At 48.8% G+C, this 19,592-nt stretch overlaps 2 protein-coding genes across 3 annotated transcripts in view; both read right to left on the minus strand.

Annotated features, from left to right (window-relative positions):
* Positions 1 to 3,337: 3,337 nt before the first annotated feature.
* Positions 3,338 to 4,552, minus strand: LOC119442322 (uncharacterized). Its single transcript, XM_037707155.1, has 2 exons — positions 4,183 to 4,552; positions 3,338 to 4,032 (listed from the first exon to the last, which is right to left on the minus strand). The coding sequence occupies exons 1-2, from the start codon at positions 4,550 to 4,552 to the stop codon at positions 3,338 to 3,340; spliced, it is 1,065 nt and encodes a 354-aa protein (XP_037563083.1).
* An 11,062-nt stretch (positions 4,553 to 15,614) lies between these two features.
* LOC125942251 (pepsin A-like) overlaps positions 15,615 to 19,592 on the minus strand; it is a 74,624-nt gene continuing 70,646 nt past the window's right edge. Inside the window, exons 7-8 of one of the 2 annotated variants that reach the window (XM_049660418.1) lie at positions 16,626 to 16,721; positions 15,616 to 15,927 (exon numbers count right to left, since the gene is read on the minus strand). The gene's annotated coding sequence lies outside the window, so the exon portion shown is untranslated. Of the gene's footprint in view, positions 15,928 to 16,625; positions 16,722 to 19,592 lie in introns of both variants that reach the window. The other variant, XM_049660420.1, reaches the window with a different exon arrangement.

Here is a 19,592-nt window from a genome sequence, read left to right on the forward strand (position 1 = left end):
ACACACAGCGTATGTTTGTACATGAAGATTGCCACTTCTCATGGTGGCAATTTTCGCTACTTCTCGACATTTTCTTGGTAGGTAAAAAAAAGTCGTTTGTCAAAGGTCATTCATTCGATATGGGTTCGAACTGAAATAAAGGAAAATGGGAAGTTTCGCCCTAAGGGCGAAGAACTGAAATCAATGGCAAAGTTAAGCGTTACACTGAAGATCCTTCAGACGGTGTTCGAAGAATACGCTAGTGCGCTATGTCGGCGCTACAGAGCTCGCTAGGTGTACTGGTGCGCAGTACAACCAGCACTGTGGCAGCTACCAGGTGTCTCACAACGCTGGCATGGTGAGAAGCGCCACCACCCTAAGTTGTAGGCGTCAGTTCTCAGTCGGATCTCAAGGGTGTGCGAAATGACACGTAAGGAAAAACCGACAGCGTTTGTAGCTTGCAGTTTACTGTCCGTTCTGATGAGACGACTGTACGCACCACGGTGGGGTGGTATGCACACAGCTGCATACCAGGGACGCTATACTCGCGGACAACTTTCTGTGGCAATGAAAGGAACGCTGCGGAGGCCAGGCGCGCATGAGTAGGAGCGCTCAAAAAAGAAAAACAAATATTCCCACTTTCTAAAAAGCGTTAGTTTAAGATTCGTTAGAGAAATAAGAACACATTATTTAAGACAGCAAAATAGGGATTATTACACAACTACGCGTTTAAATTGACGTATTTTCTGCTTTTCGCTTTCGTGTTTGGGCAAATGCAAAACCGTCGCATGTAGAAGCTGCGGCGATTCTAGTATCTGATTTGAGAAACCGAAAGCGCTCTCAAACACTGCCGTCCTGTTTGGCGCGGAAAAGTTTTCCCAGAAACACTGTCCCGGTACACTATGAAATAAATTACACCCTTAAAAGTAAATAAGGGTGTAAATCTGTCTATAACTCACACTCTTACCCTACCGATATACACCCTTATTCAATTTTAGGGGTGTAAATTATTTTAAAGTGTAGCTTTCCCTTCATTACCACAGAAAATTGTCCGTAAGTATAGTGTTTGCGCGCACAACGTGCATACCAGAACGGAAAGGCAGAACGCTGCCCTGGGGAGGTACTCTGTAGGGTCCACCTAGTGGATGTGTCGATTTCGTCTGCTGTTGAAGTGCTGCTTGGCTGTGGCGCCTGGCGCCTGCAGGCGCAGAATCAGCACAGCCATTAAGAACTTCAACAGCAGACGAAATGGACATGTCTACTAGGTGGACCCTCACAGAGTACCTCCCCAGGTTCCAATGCAGGTCCGATTGAGCGGAGCGTAAAGGGGTAGAGGTGCATCCACTTGTGTTTGTTGTTTTAGATGCGAAGCAGCTTATGGCGGGGGCTTTGTCCGTCCCTCCTTCTGTCCCGCGGCGTCCCACACCCCCACAGCGCATGCGCGTCCCCTCCCCCTCTCTCTCCTCTAGGAATCCTCTACTCTACGGAGCGGCGCGCACGACAGGTGGTGCGACAGCTGCATACTCCGCTGGGGCGCCACGGTAGTTCCGCGGTATGAAAATGACGGAGCGCGCGCGCCTCATTCTCTCTCCTGTGCAGCGCCGCGATGAGCGCTCGGGCCGCTGCCGCGAAACGGGAGCGGCGACGTGGCGATCCCGAACATCGGGCTCGCGAAGCGGAAAGGAAACCTGAACGTTGGAAAGCGGAACCGGAATTCCGGGCTCGGGAAGCCGAATCGAAACGTCAACGTCGAGCGGTGGATCCCGAGGCGCCGCTGCTTCGCATCCACACATGGTTCCCTTTAGCGGGAGATAGAGTAATTTTTTTGCAGGCAGATGCACTGCGCTTCTTTCACGTCTCTAGAGACCTTCTAACCCTTCACGCGCTTGCACCGTGGACGCTAGAACACCACTGCGGCGGCGCTGTCTGCACGAAGGCGCCTCGAGTGTCCACATAATTGATATCACAATCAAAAAGAAAGAAAAACGGCATTCCCTAAGGTTGTGGTGATGGTAAAAAAATACGCAGTTTCACCTGAAACGCGAAGCATCGATTGCGATAGCAAACTAGTGGACAGCTATACGAAGTAAGGATAGTAATTCTATCGGCCGTATAAACTTGTAAAGATAGGCATACTAAGTAAACGAACAAACATGGTGTCACGCGCGCACAAGCAAACATGAACACATCTCACTCAGCGACCGCGGAAACTCGCTGTCAAAACGCTGGCATGAGGAAGCGCGGCGGCAGCAGCGAGCCAATTGACCTTCGTCCCGCCGCTCGCATCAATGCTAAGCGCAGGGAGGAAGGACTCTTGCCCCGTTGCAGATGGCTTTCAAAATACAGCCGCCCTGGCGGAAGCGCGCGGCGTAGTACGCGGCCTCCAACCTCCCTACCCTCTCCCCAGAGCCTTGCTGCCCGGCGGGCGCGCGCGGTCGCTCAGGCGGCGCGCAGTAAAACGCTTCCCCACCCCCTACCATCCCTCGGGAGCGTTGCACGTGACTCGAGTGAGTGAGTGAGTGAATAAACTTTTATTGGGTCCAGCAAAACGCGATAAAACGCGCACCCGGCTAATCCCACGACGGGACCGACAGGTCTAGCCTGCCGGCCCGATCACGGGCGCGCTGGACGGCCAGGATTTGGTCTTCAAAGAGGGGACTTCGCAGGAGCGCGTCCCACTCTTCCTTCGTGAATTTCCGGCCCAACGACCCGCACTCCCAGAGCATGTGAGCCAAAGTAGCAGCCTCACCACAGGCCGCGCAAGAACAATTCGGATAAACATAAGGATATATGCTGTTAAGGGACACCGTATTTGGGTAGGAGTTAGTTTGCAGGAGTCTGAGCGTGACCGCCTGCGGCCTGCTTAGCTTAGAATGAGGCGGAGGGAAGACCCTTCTCGCTAAGTAAAAGAATTTAGTGACTTCATTGTGCGTGATAGGCGAGTCCCTGTGGTCGGGGAGAGAGTCGTCCGATCCGAGGGCAGCGCGGTCGGTAAAGCCACGCGCAGCCTCGTGGCAGACTCGTTGAGGTTCAGAGGAACCCCCTGGACCGTGCCGACGTGGGCAGGGAACCAAGGATGGAGTCTGTGGAGCTGTCGCCTTGTTTCGAGCATTTCAGAATTTGAACTACCTTCCGGGCTACCCGGTCTTTCTGGAATGCCTTGACGGCCACTTTTGAATCGCTATACACCCTGTCTCTCCGACCGTCTAGCATGGTGAGTGCAATGGCCACCTGCTCGACCATCTCGGGGTCCGTCGTCCGAACCAAGGCACAGTTGATGACTTTGCCCGACGTGTCCATGACGGAAACCGCAAAAGCCTTGCCCTCTCGGTACGCGGCGGCATCGACGAAGGTTGCTTCAATCTTGCCCTTGTAGATTTGTTTTAATATCGTGGACGCTCTTGCCTTGCGACGACCTTGCGTTGCACACGGGATGAACGTTGCGGGGCGACGGGGCGACGACGAGCTTCTCCCCTATTTCTCTGGGGATCTGGGCGTTGCTAGCCAAGTTCTTGGTGGGGGCAAGTCCGATCTCCTCAAGGATGCGCCTGCCGGCTGGCGTGGTGGATAGCCGAGATAGCTGGGCCCGTTCCTGAGCCTCGGCTATCTCCTCCATGCTGTTGTGTATGCCGAGCCGGAGGAGGTCCTCGGTATGCGTTCTGACGGGCAGCCCGAGGGCTTTCTTGACAATTTTTCTAATGAAGGCATTGAGCTCGTCCCGCTCGGCTCTGAGCCAGTTGTGCATGGCCACTGTGTAGGTGAAGTGACACCGCACAAAGGCGTTGATGAGCCGAAGCCGGTTGTCCTCCTTGAGGCCACGACGTCTGTTCGGGACCCTTCTCACGAGGCGAAAAGCGTTGTCGGTCTTCGCAATGAGTTTGCGCAACGCAGTACCGTTGCCGCCACCCGATTCAATGAACATACCCAGAACTCTGATGGTGTCGACCCTGGGTATCGGGTCTCCGCTCCGAGAGAACAGGTGAATGTCACTTTCGGAGACCGGTTTCCAGCCCTTGGGTCTACCCCCTGTTTCTTTTCTGTAAAGCAGAAGCTCTGATTTTATCGGGGAACACCTGAGTCCGGTGGGTAGCAGGTACTGCTCCGTGACGTCTACAGCCTCTTGCATGGCGCTTTCCACTTGCCCTTCGCTACCACCGGTGCACCAGATCGTGATGTCGTCGGCGTAGATGGTGTGTTTGATACCTTCAACTTGGGCCAGCTTCCTCGAGAGGCCGACCATGCAAATGTTGAAGAGAGTGGGCGAAATGACCGAGCCTTGCGGCATGCCCCGTGGGCCCAGGAGCACCTCGTCGGAGACAAATTCGCCGATCCGCAGCTTCGCTTTCCTCCCCGTCAGGAACGAACGGACGTAGTTATAAAGCCTGGGGCCCAGATGGAGGTCCGCGATGGAAGCCAGGATGTATTCGTGGAGAACGTTGTGAAACGCTTTCTCGAGGTCGAGTCTAAGCAGGGCCCTGGTGTCCCTGGTGTCCCTGGTACTGCCGTCGATGATGTGATGTTTGATCATCTTCATGGCATCCTGCGTCGAGAGGCCGGCGCGCAAACCAATCATGTTTTGAGTATAGACGTTGTCTTCGAGATATCTTCTTAGTCTGCTGATGACGACGTGCTCCGCCACCATCCCGACCCAGGACGTGAGAGAGATGGGTAGGAGATTCTCCACGTTCGGAGCCTAGCCGTGTTTGGGGATCATGACGGTGTTGGCGGTCCTCCAGTTCTCTGGGGCACTGCCGTTTCTCCACGTCCCGTTGATCTTCTTGGTGAGGTATTCACTTCAACGGTCATCAAGGTTCCGCAGCATCTTGTTGGTGATGCCGTCGGGACCCGGCGCAGACTTGCGGTTGAGTGCAGAAATAGCTTGCCTGATTTCCGCCACGGTGAAGTCCAACTCCGGACGGGCCGGGCCGAGGTAGTCGGGAAACCGGACTTCCTCGTCTCCGTGCTTTACGGGCAGGTACTTCCCCATGAGCTTGGCTACCAGCTCGTCCCCGGAACAGGATCTGGTACCTTCGTGCAGGGCTCTGGCTTGCGTGTGTCTCTGGTTGGACCTGGTGCTGCCCTGGCCGAGGAGATGTTTGAGCACGCCCCACGTCTTGCCGTTGTGCATCTGCCCGTCGATCAAGTTGCAGACCTCGTCCCATTGCTGCTTGCCGAGGGTCCGACAGTGATCTTCGATGGCCTTGTTGAGCTCAGAAATCTTTTTCCTCAATCTTCGGTTTAACCTTTGTCCCTTCCATCGGAGGAGCAGCGCCTGCTTGGCCTCGATAAGATAGGCTAGCCTACTGTCCATCTTCTCAACCTCCAGGTTGGTTACGATCTTCTTGGTGGACAACTCCGCGTCACTCTTGATTCTCTCGCACCAGTCTTCCAGGTCTTTGGGGACGGGTACGCTTTCGTTGCTGTGGAGCTTGCGAAAATAGTCCCAGTCTGTGATGGTGAACTCTATAGATTTACTTCGGGCGACGTCGAAGCGGGTCTCGAGCACGTAATGGTCGCTACCAAACTCCATTGCAGTGTTACTCCACTCGGCTCCCGCGACGTTCTTCACGAACGCCAGATCGGGGGTGGTGTCCCGGCTAACCGAGTTGCCTATTCGGGTCGGGAACGCCTTGTCCGTGATGAGCGTGAGGTCCATTTCGTTGGCGTTCTGCCACAGACCCTGGCCCTTGCTCATGTCGTAGATGTAGCCCCACAGTCTGTACGGGGCGTTGAAGTCCCCGACGACGACCAGGGGATGGGCGCCAGCCAGGTCGATGGACTTCTTAAATATAGTCTTGAACTGCTCTCGAGAGTCCCTGGGATTGCTGTAAATGTTGAGTATAAACACGCCGTTTCTCCGCTGGTTGCGTTGTCTGGTGTTGAGCAGAACCTCCGCCATGACGTATTCGACCTTGCAACTCGCCAGCTTCAAGTCGTGAGAAGAGTGCGTAAGCTTCTTGTCAAATAACGTGCATACACCCCAACCACCGGGTTGACCGGAGACGGCCCGATAACTGGGAAGGGATGCGGTGGACACTAGGGTTTTCTGTAATGCCATTACCTGTGGTTTGTTAGCTAGCGATCTAAAATATTGCTGCAATGGAGCCCTCTTATTGAAGTATCCCCTGCAGTTCCATTCCCAAATTCTGAACGCTTCTTTCGAACTATCAATGATTAGACACGTTTTCCGTACTACCTGCTGTAAGCAAAGCCGCACGTAAAAGGTGCCCCCCCCCCCAGTCTGATGCGTCGATGTGCTCTGGAAGACGGCGCGCTTCCTTCCCGCTTCGTTCGTTTGCGTGCGGGAGGCTGCGCCGCAATCGCCGGCTCACCCTTGCACTCTTTCACTCGTGCATATAGGGCACACGGCACGCGGCGACGACTTTCTAGCCCGTGGACTTTATACGGAACCTCACAGCAACGGCCACGCCGACGGCAGAAATGCGTCTGGAGTGCCCATATAATTGGTATCGCAATAAAACCAGACAGTGGCCCACATAGGTCACGAAAACACTCTTTATTGACCGAAATTGTACCCTGAAAAGCAAGTTGCGCTCAAGCACAGCGATAGCAACGTGCACAGTCCTCGGTCTTCGAAATCTGATGTTCGGGTCGGGCACGCCGACCATTCATACAAAACTCGTAGATTCCAGCGTAATCACTGGTGCTCGCGTACGTTACTCTACACAACCATTCGCGCTGCGCATGCAATCTGATTACACACAAGTTTCTGTGACTGTAGAATCGGCGAAAACATTCCTGAAATTTCCGATATCTGAACGCTCGTGTTGCTCCGAATGAAGATATTGTAAGAGTGGCTAGCTGGTGAAATGGGGTAACCGGAAAAAGAGAAACAATTTACGTTTGTCAGTACCATATATGCGCGAAAATAAAGCGTTATTTTGTTTCTTCCACATTTTTTTCCTCAGAACGCGCATCGCGTTACGGTCGGGTTCATTGGAGGAATATGTATCGCTTTTCTTTTCATTTTTTTGCCGGTTCGCTGGGCTCTACGTACCCACGGTCACTTCGCCTCATGCCCGAGCGGCGAGTTGCCACTGTGCATTTTGCTCCATCTTTTAAGGCGAAAGCCTTAGATGGCTCAGGGGTAGAAAAATCCGACGACCGTCCGGCGTTAAGGCACCAAAATTCAAGTGGCGTCTCAGACACATTAAATTGTGTGGTAAGTTATTAGAGGCGATACGTTTAAATGTGAATTAAGTGTTTGAAGTGTTAAATGTAAATCTAATGTAAACAACGTGAATGAAAAAGTGAATGAAGTTAAGTAAAGTTAATTAAGGTGAATGACCTGTGAATTAACGCAAATCTAAGGCGAAGAAAGTGACTCAAATGTGAATTATGTGTCTACCATGTGTACCGCGACCAATCATACGGTGTCGACCTGTACATCAGGTTAGGCAAGTCATGGGAAAAACCCGTGCGATGACGTGGCACCTTGAATAAAACGCGGCGCGGAGGCGACGCGCTTCAGTCTGTCTGGTCCAACTAAACGCGCTGTGTCGCATGATGGAAAGTACGTCGTCGGAAGATGAACTACCTAAACCTACAGCGAAAAAAAATTCAGAGCCCTTCCACTACTGTGAAGATGGAAGCCAGCGAAGTTGAGACCATGGTGGGTCTGCTGTAGTGAATATTGCCCCCAGGATGATAATGGGCGTATCGTCGTTGGGCATCACCTAACCGAACGACATCATAAACGTTTCGATGTCTTTCGCAGGCGTTGCAGGGGGAACATGCACACTCACGATTACCGTACCGTGAAAGCGTTTTATTAAAGACGGCTACGCCGATCGCGGCGCCCACACAAACGTAACATCCGGGCAAAAACCGCGGTATAACGCACACTTTTTTAGAATCCTAAGTCTGAAAACACCGCCAATCCGGCGTTTTCATACGACTCCACGAGGTGGAGGCGAGATGGGAAGACGCAAAGAAGTAGCACCGGTGGCCTAGCCTCACTAGCCTCCCAGCAGGGCTCAACGGCGGACGCTCGATAAAACGCACGACGTGTGGCCTGCCACCTCGCGCGGCGAAGTATGGGCGGAGCTGTGAAGCGAAAGGTGGACAATGCTGCCGCATTTTTAGGGGTGGCGCTACTGCGGCGGGACTGCTCTCACTCCGGGAAGGCGCCGCGTGAGAGATTTCCCGTCTTGCTTGCAGCCCTTTCGTCCACACACGTGGTAGTAAAATGTGTCGAGGTCCTTGTCGTGTTGCATGTGGCACTATCCCGCGCAACGGTTGCGTGCCGCTGTGTGTTACTAACGCAAGAAAAGAACCATTATTCCGGTACCCCAAGTTTCCGAGCGACGTAGAATGCCGTAAAGCATGGCTGAAAAACATTTCGCGACAGGGACAAGTGGCAAAGTAAGCATTTGGGAGCCGAGGGACACGTTTTTAATTGGTGCGTTCGCTTCACTTCACCGACGGCCACACCGAGGAACTGTGTAAGGTGCTTCTAAGAGCCACTACTGGTGAACTGGACCGGGGACCTGAATACAACTCTGGAGCGGTTAAAACTCGCCTACAAGCCTCCGTCACGGAAGGTTATACGATTTTAAAGCTGTTGGATGAGGCACATTTCCGTGGCTTCAAATCGTGTAAAAAAAGAAAATAACAATTGGCACCTGCTGCCTCCCTCGATCTTTTTTTTTTCTTTTCACCATTGCAATTGCTCTATTCACGCTGAACAACTCTTTTTCACTGCATCGTCTTTACATAAATATGCTACACACCGGCAATGTGCCGTAATGTACAATCCGTTATAAACTGTCATCTACCCATTTTTCTAGAAAGGTGAAACTAACGAAATCCCGCACAAAATAATCATACAAACTTATTTCACTATGCACGCATTTGTAAGAAGTTTCATATTACAGGGTTCTTTTTCTTTTTTTCCTACCAGTGTAAGGGCTCTATTCACGCTGTACAACTTTTTTTTTTCACTGCATCGTCTTTGCATAAATATGACACACTCAGCAATGTGGCTGAATATACGACCCGTTATAAACTGCTACCTACCCCATTATTCTAGAAAGGTGAAACTAAAGAAATATAGCAGAAAATAGTTATACAAACCTATGTCATTGTGCACGCATTTGTAAGAAGTTTCATTTAAAGTTTTTTTTTTCTCTTTTTAACCAGCAAACAAGCACGTCTAGCGAGGCAAGTAAATAAGCACACTCAGCAAAAGTGCCCACTGTATCAGCAGTACTGCCTCCCGATAAAGAACTCGCCAGTTCTCTTGAACGATGGTCATAAGGCTCGAAACCAGCGGCAGAAGTGCGCCGTCCTGGCCTATGTGAGCCCATTAGCGGCCCAATACCGACTCCCGGGTATATTGATATCCTTGCAGGCCACGTTGATATTTTATTTTATATTTTGGAAACAAAAAGCAAAACTCTCGCGTCAATGAAAGGTAAACGCGAAGCGCAGTCCGCTGGCGAAGCATGCGGATGGCGCCAAAGAAACGCTCTCACCCGCGCGCCTTTCCCGGAGCAGTGGCGCCGCTGCGGTGACGCGGAGAACTAGGCTCCTCACACCGGTGTCGGGTGACGTGGCAGGCCGCACCTCGTGCGTTTAATTGAGCGGCTATGGCTGAACTCCAGTCGGGCGCAGCTTACACCAGGCTTGCCGCGCTAGCCTCGCCGCCGGGCCCAACTCTACAGGGGGGGGGGGGGGGGGGGGACGTGGCATCAAAGTAGGTCGACTGGCACGAGATAGGAGAGATAGCGGGGGCTCAGCCGGCCGGGAAGGAGGAGGAGCAGTGCGCTCAAAAAGACGACGACGCTTGAGCCAATGCTGCTGATGATTGTTTTTTCCTACACGCGGACACGATCCTGTGGGACCCTAGACCTTAACAGCTTCACTGGAAAAAAACAAGAGAAAACAAGTAATAGGAAGTATTTCACGTAATAGTTCAACGGAAACCCTCTAGGTGGAGAGAGGTAATTAAATAGAAAATAAGGCATCCACCCAATCATAGCAATTGCTACAAAGGAAACCCATACGGTTTCCTCGAAAAAAAAAAGCCTCGCAGTTGAAGAAAAATTCGTCCTGGTTCGGGACTCGAATTCGGGACCACCGCCTTTACGGGGCATGCCCCGGAAAGAAGTTGGCGAGACGCTTTGCCGTGTTCGTTTGTGCTGTGGGTTTTTCTGAAATGATGTTTGGCCATTAGGCTTGGTAGGTGTCACGGATGATAACGCACTTCTCACCGATACCAAAATAGAAACGGAAAGGAATTACGACGCGATTGCATAGGATTTCACGTCTGCCCACTCGAAACTCCTCAAGCTCACTGTGGTCGTCGCTGCGCTCAAAAATACTCTCAACCTGTCCTGCCATCACAAGGTATAGGGTTGGGCGTCAATGCTCAAGTGGGAATACTGCAAAACGCAGGCTATGAAAAAAAATTTACTTCAAGGCCTAGCACAAAAGATTCTCACTGAGCTTGGCTGCGAGACTAGCAACAAGCAGCCAAATTAAATAATAATAATAATAATAATAATAATAAGGCTGCATACTTGTGCGGCCTTGCAGAATCAGAACCCAATTTCCACCGAAGCTGTTTGTTTTGAGCTGTTGCAATAAGAATTTCAATTGCCAGTAATTCAATCACACACTTGAACATGTTGCCTGTATATGGCTGCTGCATTTGAAACCTTGGTTGCGTATAACGCTTTCAAGCACTTATTAAGGAATTTTTACAAAGGTAGCAATTATTCACACACATTTTACTTCTGCAGACCATTGGTCATAGCACGTCCCCCACCCTCCTTTATTCTCCCTAAGTTTGATCTCGGTTGCGTTCAGAGTTCTCCAAAAGCTGCTGGATAAATTCTGCGTTCTTTGTAAAACGCACTTATAACGCGGCGGATCGCCTACATGGGTAATTATCTGCAAGGACCGTAATTAGTCCACACTTTTCGAACTTCACCTACTAATCACCCCTAACCTGCCAATAATATTAAACAAATATAAACAAGGCACCATCTTTAGTTCACAGGGAGTACCGGGGAAACTTACGAATCTCACATAGGGCATCAGAAAATAGAAAAAAACAAGGTTAAGTAATTACTTGCAACGTTTCTAATTAGGCGAGGAATGCTATGGTATCGCTACCCAATGCAATTAACATGCCCCCCATTTCACCGAAATATATACTTGGTGTAACGTAGAGTGATCTCAGGACATTGGCAAGCATAGCTGAAAACCGCTGTATTGCATTTTCGAACACTAAAAAAATAAATTTTTCGAAAGGCTGCAGCTGATCCACACGCGTTTAACTTCGCACAGATATTTACCATAGCGTTACCCTCATCGTCGCTAAATTTGATCTCACTGGCAACTGTAGTTCAACCAGGTCAACTAACCCGCCGTGGTTGCTCAGTGGCTATGGTGTTGGGCTGCTGAGCACGAGGTCGCGGGATCGAATCCCTGCCACGGCGGCCGCATTTCGATGGGGGCGAAATGCGAAAACACCCGTGTACTTAGATTTAGGTGCACGTTAAAGAACCCCAGGTGGTCTACATTTCCGGAGTCCCCCACTACGGCGTGCCTCATAATCAGAACTGGTTTTGGCACGTAAAACCCCATAATTTAATTTTTTTTAACCAGGTCAACGAGCTAAAGTATACGCAACTCGTACGATACACTGGTTACGCTCGGAGAGCTTGCATACGTAACTTATTGCGAAGGGCGCAAACAAAACACCTACTTTGAACTTGAACTTTGCCTACTCTCTGGCCCTTAGTTTCACCAAACATAAACAAAGTGCCTCGTTTAGTTTACCGAGGACACCGGGAGACGCAGATTAAAATTAAATTACATTATGGGGTTTTACGTGCCAAAACCAGTTCTGATTATGAGGCACGCCGTAGTGGGGGACTCCGGAAATTTGGACCACCTGGGGTTCTTTAACGTGCGCCTAAATCTAAGTACACGGGTGTTTTCGCATTTCTCCCCCATCGAAATGCGGCCGCCGTGGCCGGGATTCGATCGGGATTCGATCGGGAGACGCAGATGTAATGTTCACATGAAAAAACAAAAAAAAACAAAAAACGAGGGTTATATACTATTTTAACACGCCTAATTCAACCAGAAACGATTCCATTCTGCGACACATCGCGCTTAAAATGGCCCCGCATTTGTAATAAATATAAAATTGGTGTACGGAAGAGTTCTTTCGGGGCATTAAGAAACGTAGCAGATAAGTTTCACGTGACACTTAGGAACACTTGGCTCAAGAATGTTTTTGCAAAAACTGTATTGATCCGCACGCATTTAATTTCACACGCAGATTTGCCATTCTGGTCAGCCTCATTTTGCCAGGGACGCCTGGTCAATTTTACGTCGCTCATAAAACACACTCATAACTCTCCTGAGTATTCGTAATTTATTGTCAAAGACGCAATTAACCCACATCGGTCAAGCTTTGCCTACACCTTACTAATAACGTGCCCCTTGTTTACGGCAAATAAGCAAGGTCGCCTGTTCACCGTGGAAGCCGGAGAAACCAACTACAGACCTCGTATAAGGTTTGTAGTTGGTCACACCGCGCTGACATACTTATCCATTGCTTTTTATATGCAGTACGCCTCTAAAATGTCTTTTTGTTTTTTCTTTTCTTCATTTCTTTACCCGTTTCAGGAACCTGGTATTGTTATACATTGGAGTGCATAAGCATTTCTTACAATGGGCGGCTAAATAGCTACTCGACCGGTCTTTCTTATTGTTTTTGCACTGTCTTGTTCTCTCATAAAACATTGCCGAATTGGTGCTACGTATATTTTTTGCACTGCTTAAAGGTATTTGATAGAAGACATCAGTAGTGCACGTGGTGATTTTGGCTTCTTTATTTGTGGAACACTGCGTCCATTTCTCATCTTTCATTACATTGCAAAGTTTTGAAAGTTTGCAAGAAGCGAAGTACACTAAGTTGACTCGACGTCTTCTGGTGACATTCTATAACTTGTTACAAAGCGTGTGAACGTGCGGTGTGACGTGCACTGGGCTTTTTTTTTCGTAGTAGCTTATTTCTTTGTCTGTGCGAATTTTTATTTTTTTCTGCAAAGGTGTCTTACACGCAGGTATGATGACAGAAGACGGATACCCAGCAGCTTTTCAGTGCTATATGTCATTAAGTAGGCTACTTTGCAAGCGATGCTCACCGGACTTGTTAATTGCTGCTTCAATACCAGTGGTGCAAACGCCTCTTTTCACCAGTTTTGAATGCGCACTGTCGTTAGGAAGGAGGCCCTTTTTTGGTCTCTGTTGATAAGCCCAGCATACGTGTTGATTCGATGGAAATGAAAGAGTGATATCTAAAAGCTGAATGTGATTGTTATCAGGCTACTCCAATGGGCACATTCGGTACCACCGAATCTATAGCGCCGAAAATGGCCCAGCGCGCTAGAGAGTAACCACACATAAAAAATGCGCGGATTGAAGTCAGATTTCTCGTTGAGGTTCTTGTAAACAAACTAAATCAATTGCTCTGAAAATAAAATATGGTAAACATTGGTCTGGGTGGGAGTCGAACCAAGGCCTCTGGGGTGCCAGATGAACACGCTTCCCCGACGCCATGGCACCTCCGCGGTTCTGGTTGCCTAAAGGTGCGCCTAGTGCTTGCGTCATTGCACATGTCACGTCGCACTAAAGGTGTGACTTACTGCGTGCGTCATTCGGCGCGTGACGGCGCAGCCAATGGGGAGAAGGTGGCGCCACGTCATGTGTGTATAAGATGGGTGTATAAAATAAAAAGCATTAATGTCCAGTTGAACGCCGCTGAGCGGTTCTTCGAGTTATGAACTCCCTGCGGGCAAGCGAGCACGTTGAGACGCTTGGCGCGTTTTGATTTCTCATTACCGAGGCGGAGTTGGAATGCAGGCGAGAGCTTGCGCGGACAAGGAACGCGCGGAAAAAGTAATTTCAGCAAAGGGACTAAAATACTTTTGCATTCCCACACGTAAGCAGTCTTAAGTGCACCTGCTGATTTTTTTAATTGAAGCCAAGGGTCAATATGAAATAAATCGGAAGGTTTCTTGTTCTGATGAAATCATGTAGCTGTGAAACCACGGGCTGAGATCTGTCTTCGCATGTGCCGCAATTCGATTTGTGGTAGAGGAAGACCAGATGGGACGTTGTTAACATGCGTTTTTCCAGCTGCCTTATCTGCTGCAACATTCTCAGGGATATTGCAGCGGCCAGGTATCCGTTGGAACTTTATTGTACGATTCTCTTCACGATTACCTTGTTTTTGTGAGTTCCTTTGGTGCATCGTGAACTAACGATATGTTTTGCGAATGGCGGATATCACATAAAGTGATGGCAAAGCTGTCTGCGAGCCACAAAGGATGGCCCATTGTTTTTCTTTTTGCATTGAATTTCTGTATCGTAATAAAGAAAATATTGCAAAAAGCTCTGCTGTAGTTGATGGTGTCATGTGAGAGGTTTGAATCGTCTGCATTCGGTTCCATTGTGGAATGACAAAGGCAGCGGTAGAAGAATTTGTTTCGCAAGAACCATCTGTGTGCGCTTGAATATAACCAGGGTATCGAAAGTACATCTGGTCTAGTTGTATGGCTGCTAGAATAAATATGTCTTGTGTGCAAATAATTCCTTCAAGTGAAAGTTCAATTTTTGGGGCGAATAGTCGCCATAGAGGGTAGGAGATATCGGAGATTCAAAATTCGTGATGCGGTAGGGAACTTTTGTGCACCTGAATCACCGTACTGATGTAAGTCCTGTCTGTCTCAATAAGTGCAACTGATAGTGGAAATGTTTTTTTTTTCCATTTTGAAAGCACGTTCTATAGTAAATAATCAACCTGTTGAGAGAGTCGGTATGAGAGCTATAGGATATAAGAAAAAAAATAGGAAAAATTACCTTCCTAGACCTTTTCCTACAAAAATATAAAATTACACAAGCTTTACATATACTAACAAATTCTATTTCAGTTTTAGGGCAACTAAAGTGCTGTTTAAGCTTCTGCAGGACACGAAGCTAGACGAGCGGCTCTAGTAGGGTCACCGTCTTATATACATAAGCACTCACCATTCCTATCATCAGCAGCATATATCCCAGTACTTTCACTCCACTTCGCTCTTCCCTAGTACAGAGTAGCAGACTAGAGCACACTAACTCAGGTCGACCTCTCGGTCTTCCTATCAATAATATCTATCTATCTTTTTTCAAAGAAGAATGTCCGAACATCTTTTGTTTTTCTTTCTTTTTGTATTTTGCGCGCCTTAGCGTAGTGTAGAGGCATATTCATATATTTTTGTTTTTCAAAAAGGCGCTTTGAAAAAAAAACAAATTGCCTGGAGTGTTCGCATGCGAAGAACAATATTTTCATCGGTTTCTAGCATGCATGCCCTCATGAGTGACAATTCTTATGCGGTCCCGTTCAAGCTGGACTTACTTGAGGCCTTAGCTTAAGGCTTTACTTCAAGATTGAGCTACGAAAACTCATGCGATCTTTCGCAGTCAGTTAGTAGGTTGTAACTATTACTTGGGATGTAAAGGCTGGGACTGAACATCAGCGGTCATAGTCTACGGCTGTTCAACAGTGCCACCCCCAATTAAGTGCCAGAAATGGCCGTGCCATTTCAATACTTTTTATTGAGCATATCAATGGCATATCTTTCAGCCGAAACAATGCCACCTGTTGTTGAGTTGTGCAAAGCGGGATTACAGTGCCCTAGTAATCTTTAAAACGTCATTTGGGCCTAGTTGGTAGGCCCAATAGGCCTAGTAACGTGGCTTGCGAACACGGGCGACAAGGAACTCCTTGATGTCTTGATTGTTGCGCCTGTCAAAAAATACATAAGTACGACGAAGGAAAGCCTGTCCCAGAAGCCAATGATCCCTGTTTGGATCTGGCTGATTTTCGTTTACGGCGAAAGCGCTGTAGCACACAGACCCAATCTGGGGGAAAAACACACAAAAAAACAAAAATTACTTATTAGTACTGTTTCAGCTTTTCACCCATGAATAGCCCGTAGGCGCATGATAGCATTTCTTTCAGCAACTTAAGTTGCAATCAAAGCACTGTTTAAATCACAACAGTGTCATGTACTACGTGCCAAGAAGTTTCAGGCAACCATTTGCAGAGTGTTTTCATCATACAGTGGTTAAATACATACATGTACCTACTCCATGGCAAGACCGAAAACAAGGCTGTGGAGTTCAAAGTAGGCAAGCCCCTCTTGAAAACTATTATTGTGAATTATCTGTATTATCGAGAAAATTTGGAACTATTATTGTGAATTCTGAATTAGCAGTCAAATATCTGAAGCTTAAAATGTGGTTCTGGCGCGAGGAAAATTGAGCGGTAAGAAGAAGGGACCGCAATAGTAACATTTGGTGCTTGTGCCAGAACCGCATTTCCAGCATAAACCAAACTAGCCCAACTAGCCCATTAACTCCCGCTGCACGACAGCACGGAAAAGTAAGGGTGCAGTGGCACATAAATCCCACATTCTCCACACGTGCATTACTTTGTAAAAAACACACCAGTGAGAGATTAGAAAGGCAACCCTAGTGAATTTCTGAGATGAAGGACACATGAGGGACACGACAAACCACGACAAGAACTAACCCCAAAACAGGGTACTACAGCCTACCTTAATAATGTAGTCTTCCTGTTCGAACCACGTTAGCCGATCGAATAGCATCCCAACAGCTTGTAGGGTAGAAGGTGGGTTGCAGTCTATTGTGTACTAAGAAAAAAGAAAAAATAGATTAGACAGTTTTGTATGCATAAATATTACATAGTACGAGCGACTAGACTACCTCGAATATAAAAGACATTTCACAATATAAATGTTGCTGATTTCACTTGCTAACAAACGCTTCCTTCACTCAAGGCAACCAGGTAAGGAAAGAAAAAGTAGAGAAGGAAAGGCAGGGAGGTTAACCAGTTCAGCACAACCGGTTTGCTACCCTACACATGGGAGCGGGATGAGGGGGAATGAAAGATGAGGACAGAGAGCACATAACACAGCACACACATCATCAGTCACAGTCCGTCACTCTTGCATGGTACGTGACATCACTGTCACAGCCGCTTGTCCAAGCCCGTTTCTTTTAAAAACCTAATAGGCCCTTCGTCGCCTTCAGCTCCAGTCCCCCCAAATCCATGGCGCACTGAGGACAATCGTCCTATATGTTATTCTTGCTGCTATGCAGGACATGTGGCATGCTTCTGTCGCCGTCGCCCTCCTGTGCCAATAGATGTCATGCGACCGTCTGTTTACGACCCTGGGCGCTTTGACGGCACCGCGTGGCTACAACCATCTTCTTCGCCCGAGGGCATGCCCTAGATACCCGCCGATCTCCATCCCCCCGACGTCGCTCTCTGTCACCTATGCGCCGTCGACCCTGCAATTCTGGCGCGGAAAACTAAACGTCGCAGTTCCCGAGGCACGAACTGCGTCGTCGTCAAAAAAATCAAGTCCTCCAATTTCTCCAGCGAACCTCATCGACGTTATTGTGGACGGCTTTCGTACCCTTGCGCTTGTGGACACTGGTGCTGCCGTTTCAGTGATTGATATAAAACTTTGCCGCTTGCTTCGGAAGGTTACGACGACGTCAATGGGATTATCCCTCCGTACCGCCAGCGCACACCATATTTAGCCGTTAGCCGCCTGCACAGCCCGCGTCATAATTCAAGATGTTGTTTTTCCCATTGAGTTTCTTGTGCTACCAGCCTAGCCTGTTCGCATGATGTGATTCTCGGCTAGGTTTTTCTTCCTCGCCATCACGCTGTTATTGACTGTGCTCGTGCCGAGGTGGCGTTCTTTGCGTTGTGTTCAGCGTCGTCTGCACCTACGAAGAAAAAGGCGCCTTCAGCTGTGATGTCTTCTGTCGACGACACGTGAGAATCGTTTCAATTGACATTGGTCTATTGTCAAGGTGCGCTAGAACGGACGCCAGACACTGTCTCGGAACATTATATTCAGGACAGTCGCATAGAATGTGTTCTAGCGTCTCCTCGCAAAGACAGGCATTGCAAAAAGCGTTGTCGGCCATTCCAGTGAGAAATGAATAAGATTTCGTGAATGCCACTCCTAGCCATAAGCGATAAAGCATAGTGGCCTCTCTTCGGCGGAGTCCAATTGGCACACAGAGATGCATCAAAGAGGGCAGGTGGTATTGCCGATTGCTCCGGTTGGTCTGGCTGCTTTGTGTGCACCATAGAGAGAGCGTGATCTCCTGTGCAAGCACTCGAATTCTGCTGGCTGCGTCGGACCGTGAGTGGTATGGCCTCTTCCTGTGTGTCGTCAAGAGCTGCCCGAGCGGCATTATCGGCGTCTTCGTTCCCTATGACGCCGCAATGACTTGGAAGCCACTGAAATGTCACGTGGTGTCCTTTCTCATGTGATGTATGGAGTAGGTATCTAATATCGAATACGAGCTGTTCGTATGGCCCGCGACGCAGAGCTGATAGCACAGATTGTAGGGCTGCCTTTGAGTCACTGAAGATTTACCATTGTCGTGGTGGTTCCCGATTGACGAAACAAAGTGCAGCGTGAAGAGCAGCTAGTTCCGCAGATGTCGATGTCGTTGGGTGGTCAGTCCTGAAACTGATGCTAATAGCTCTTTCTGGGACAACCACAGCACCGGAAGAACGCTGGAGGTTTGTGGAACCATCACTATAAATATGTACACTGTCCGCATACCTCTCATGTAGAAGAAGCAGAGACAGTTGTTTCAGCACAGGTGACGACAGCTCAGATTTTTTATTGATTCCTGGTACACTGAGATGTACTGTGGGGCTAATAAGACATAATAAGGGGTATCGATGGTTTAGATGCAGCGGTGAAGCTCGAGGGAAGTTTGTCGCTGTACTTGATGACAGTTTTAGAGAACGATGCTTGGCGCCTGTCTGAAGGTAGTGTTGCAAGGTGGTGTTGGGGCACGTGCAAAATGTCTGATGTGCCTTGTCAGGGCTTCCACCTTAATGTGAGTTTGCATCGGATGGTCCCGAGAAATCGCAATAGTTGCCTCTGTTGACGTGCATCTGGGCAAACCAAGGCAAACTGAGTGCTTGAGCTTGAGCTACCTGCACAACACGAATATTTTTCTTGCAAGAGTTGTTAAGTACAGGTAGACTATATCTTAAAAAACGAAGAAAGAGAGCTCTGTAAGGTTTCAGCATTGCTTCTACTAACATCCCCCACGTCTTTGCTGTCAAATATTTAAACTGGGAAGGTGCTGTCAGGCGCCGTTTTATGTAGGCCACGTGCGGGCCACAACCTAGGTCTCGGTCAATGATTACGCCAAGAAACCTGTTGGTTCTGACATAGGAAATGGTCCGCCCATTGATTGAGATGACATAAGGCGTCATTGGTTTGCGAGTAAATGCCACTAGTGCGCATTTTTCTGGTGATATGCTGAGACCATGTTTACACAAGCAGCTCGCTGTCAAAGTTGCTGCTCTTTGAATAGCGGCGGGCTGAAAGCACCGCCTTGAGGAATGCCTCTGCTGGTATAGCGTCACGTAGTGGGACCATCGTCAGTTGACACAAAGAATGATCTTACAGATAGGTAACTTGCAATCCACAAAAAGACTCGACCACCTAGGCCAA

Source organism: Dermacentor silvarum, chromosome 1, assembly GCF_013339745.2.
Source record: "Dermacentor silvarum isolate Dsil-2018 chromosome 1, BIME_Dsil_1.4, whole genome shotgun sequence".
In the NCBI taxonomy this organism is placed as follows: domain Eukaryota; kingdom Metazoa; phylum Arthropoda; class Arachnida; order Ixodida; family Ixodidae; genus Dermacentor; species Dermacentor silvarum.

Excerpts from the sequence above, each read along its gene's own strand:
- LOC119442322 (XM_037707155.1), bottom strand. The coding sequence starts at position 4,552 with ATGATTGGTTTGCGCGCCGGCCTCTCGACGCAGGATGCCATGAAGATG. Across the intron at positions 4,033-4,182 it reads GAAGCTGGCCCAAGTTGAAG|AGCTTCTGCTTTACAGAAAA; the intron begins GTATCAAACACA and ends CGATAAAATCAG.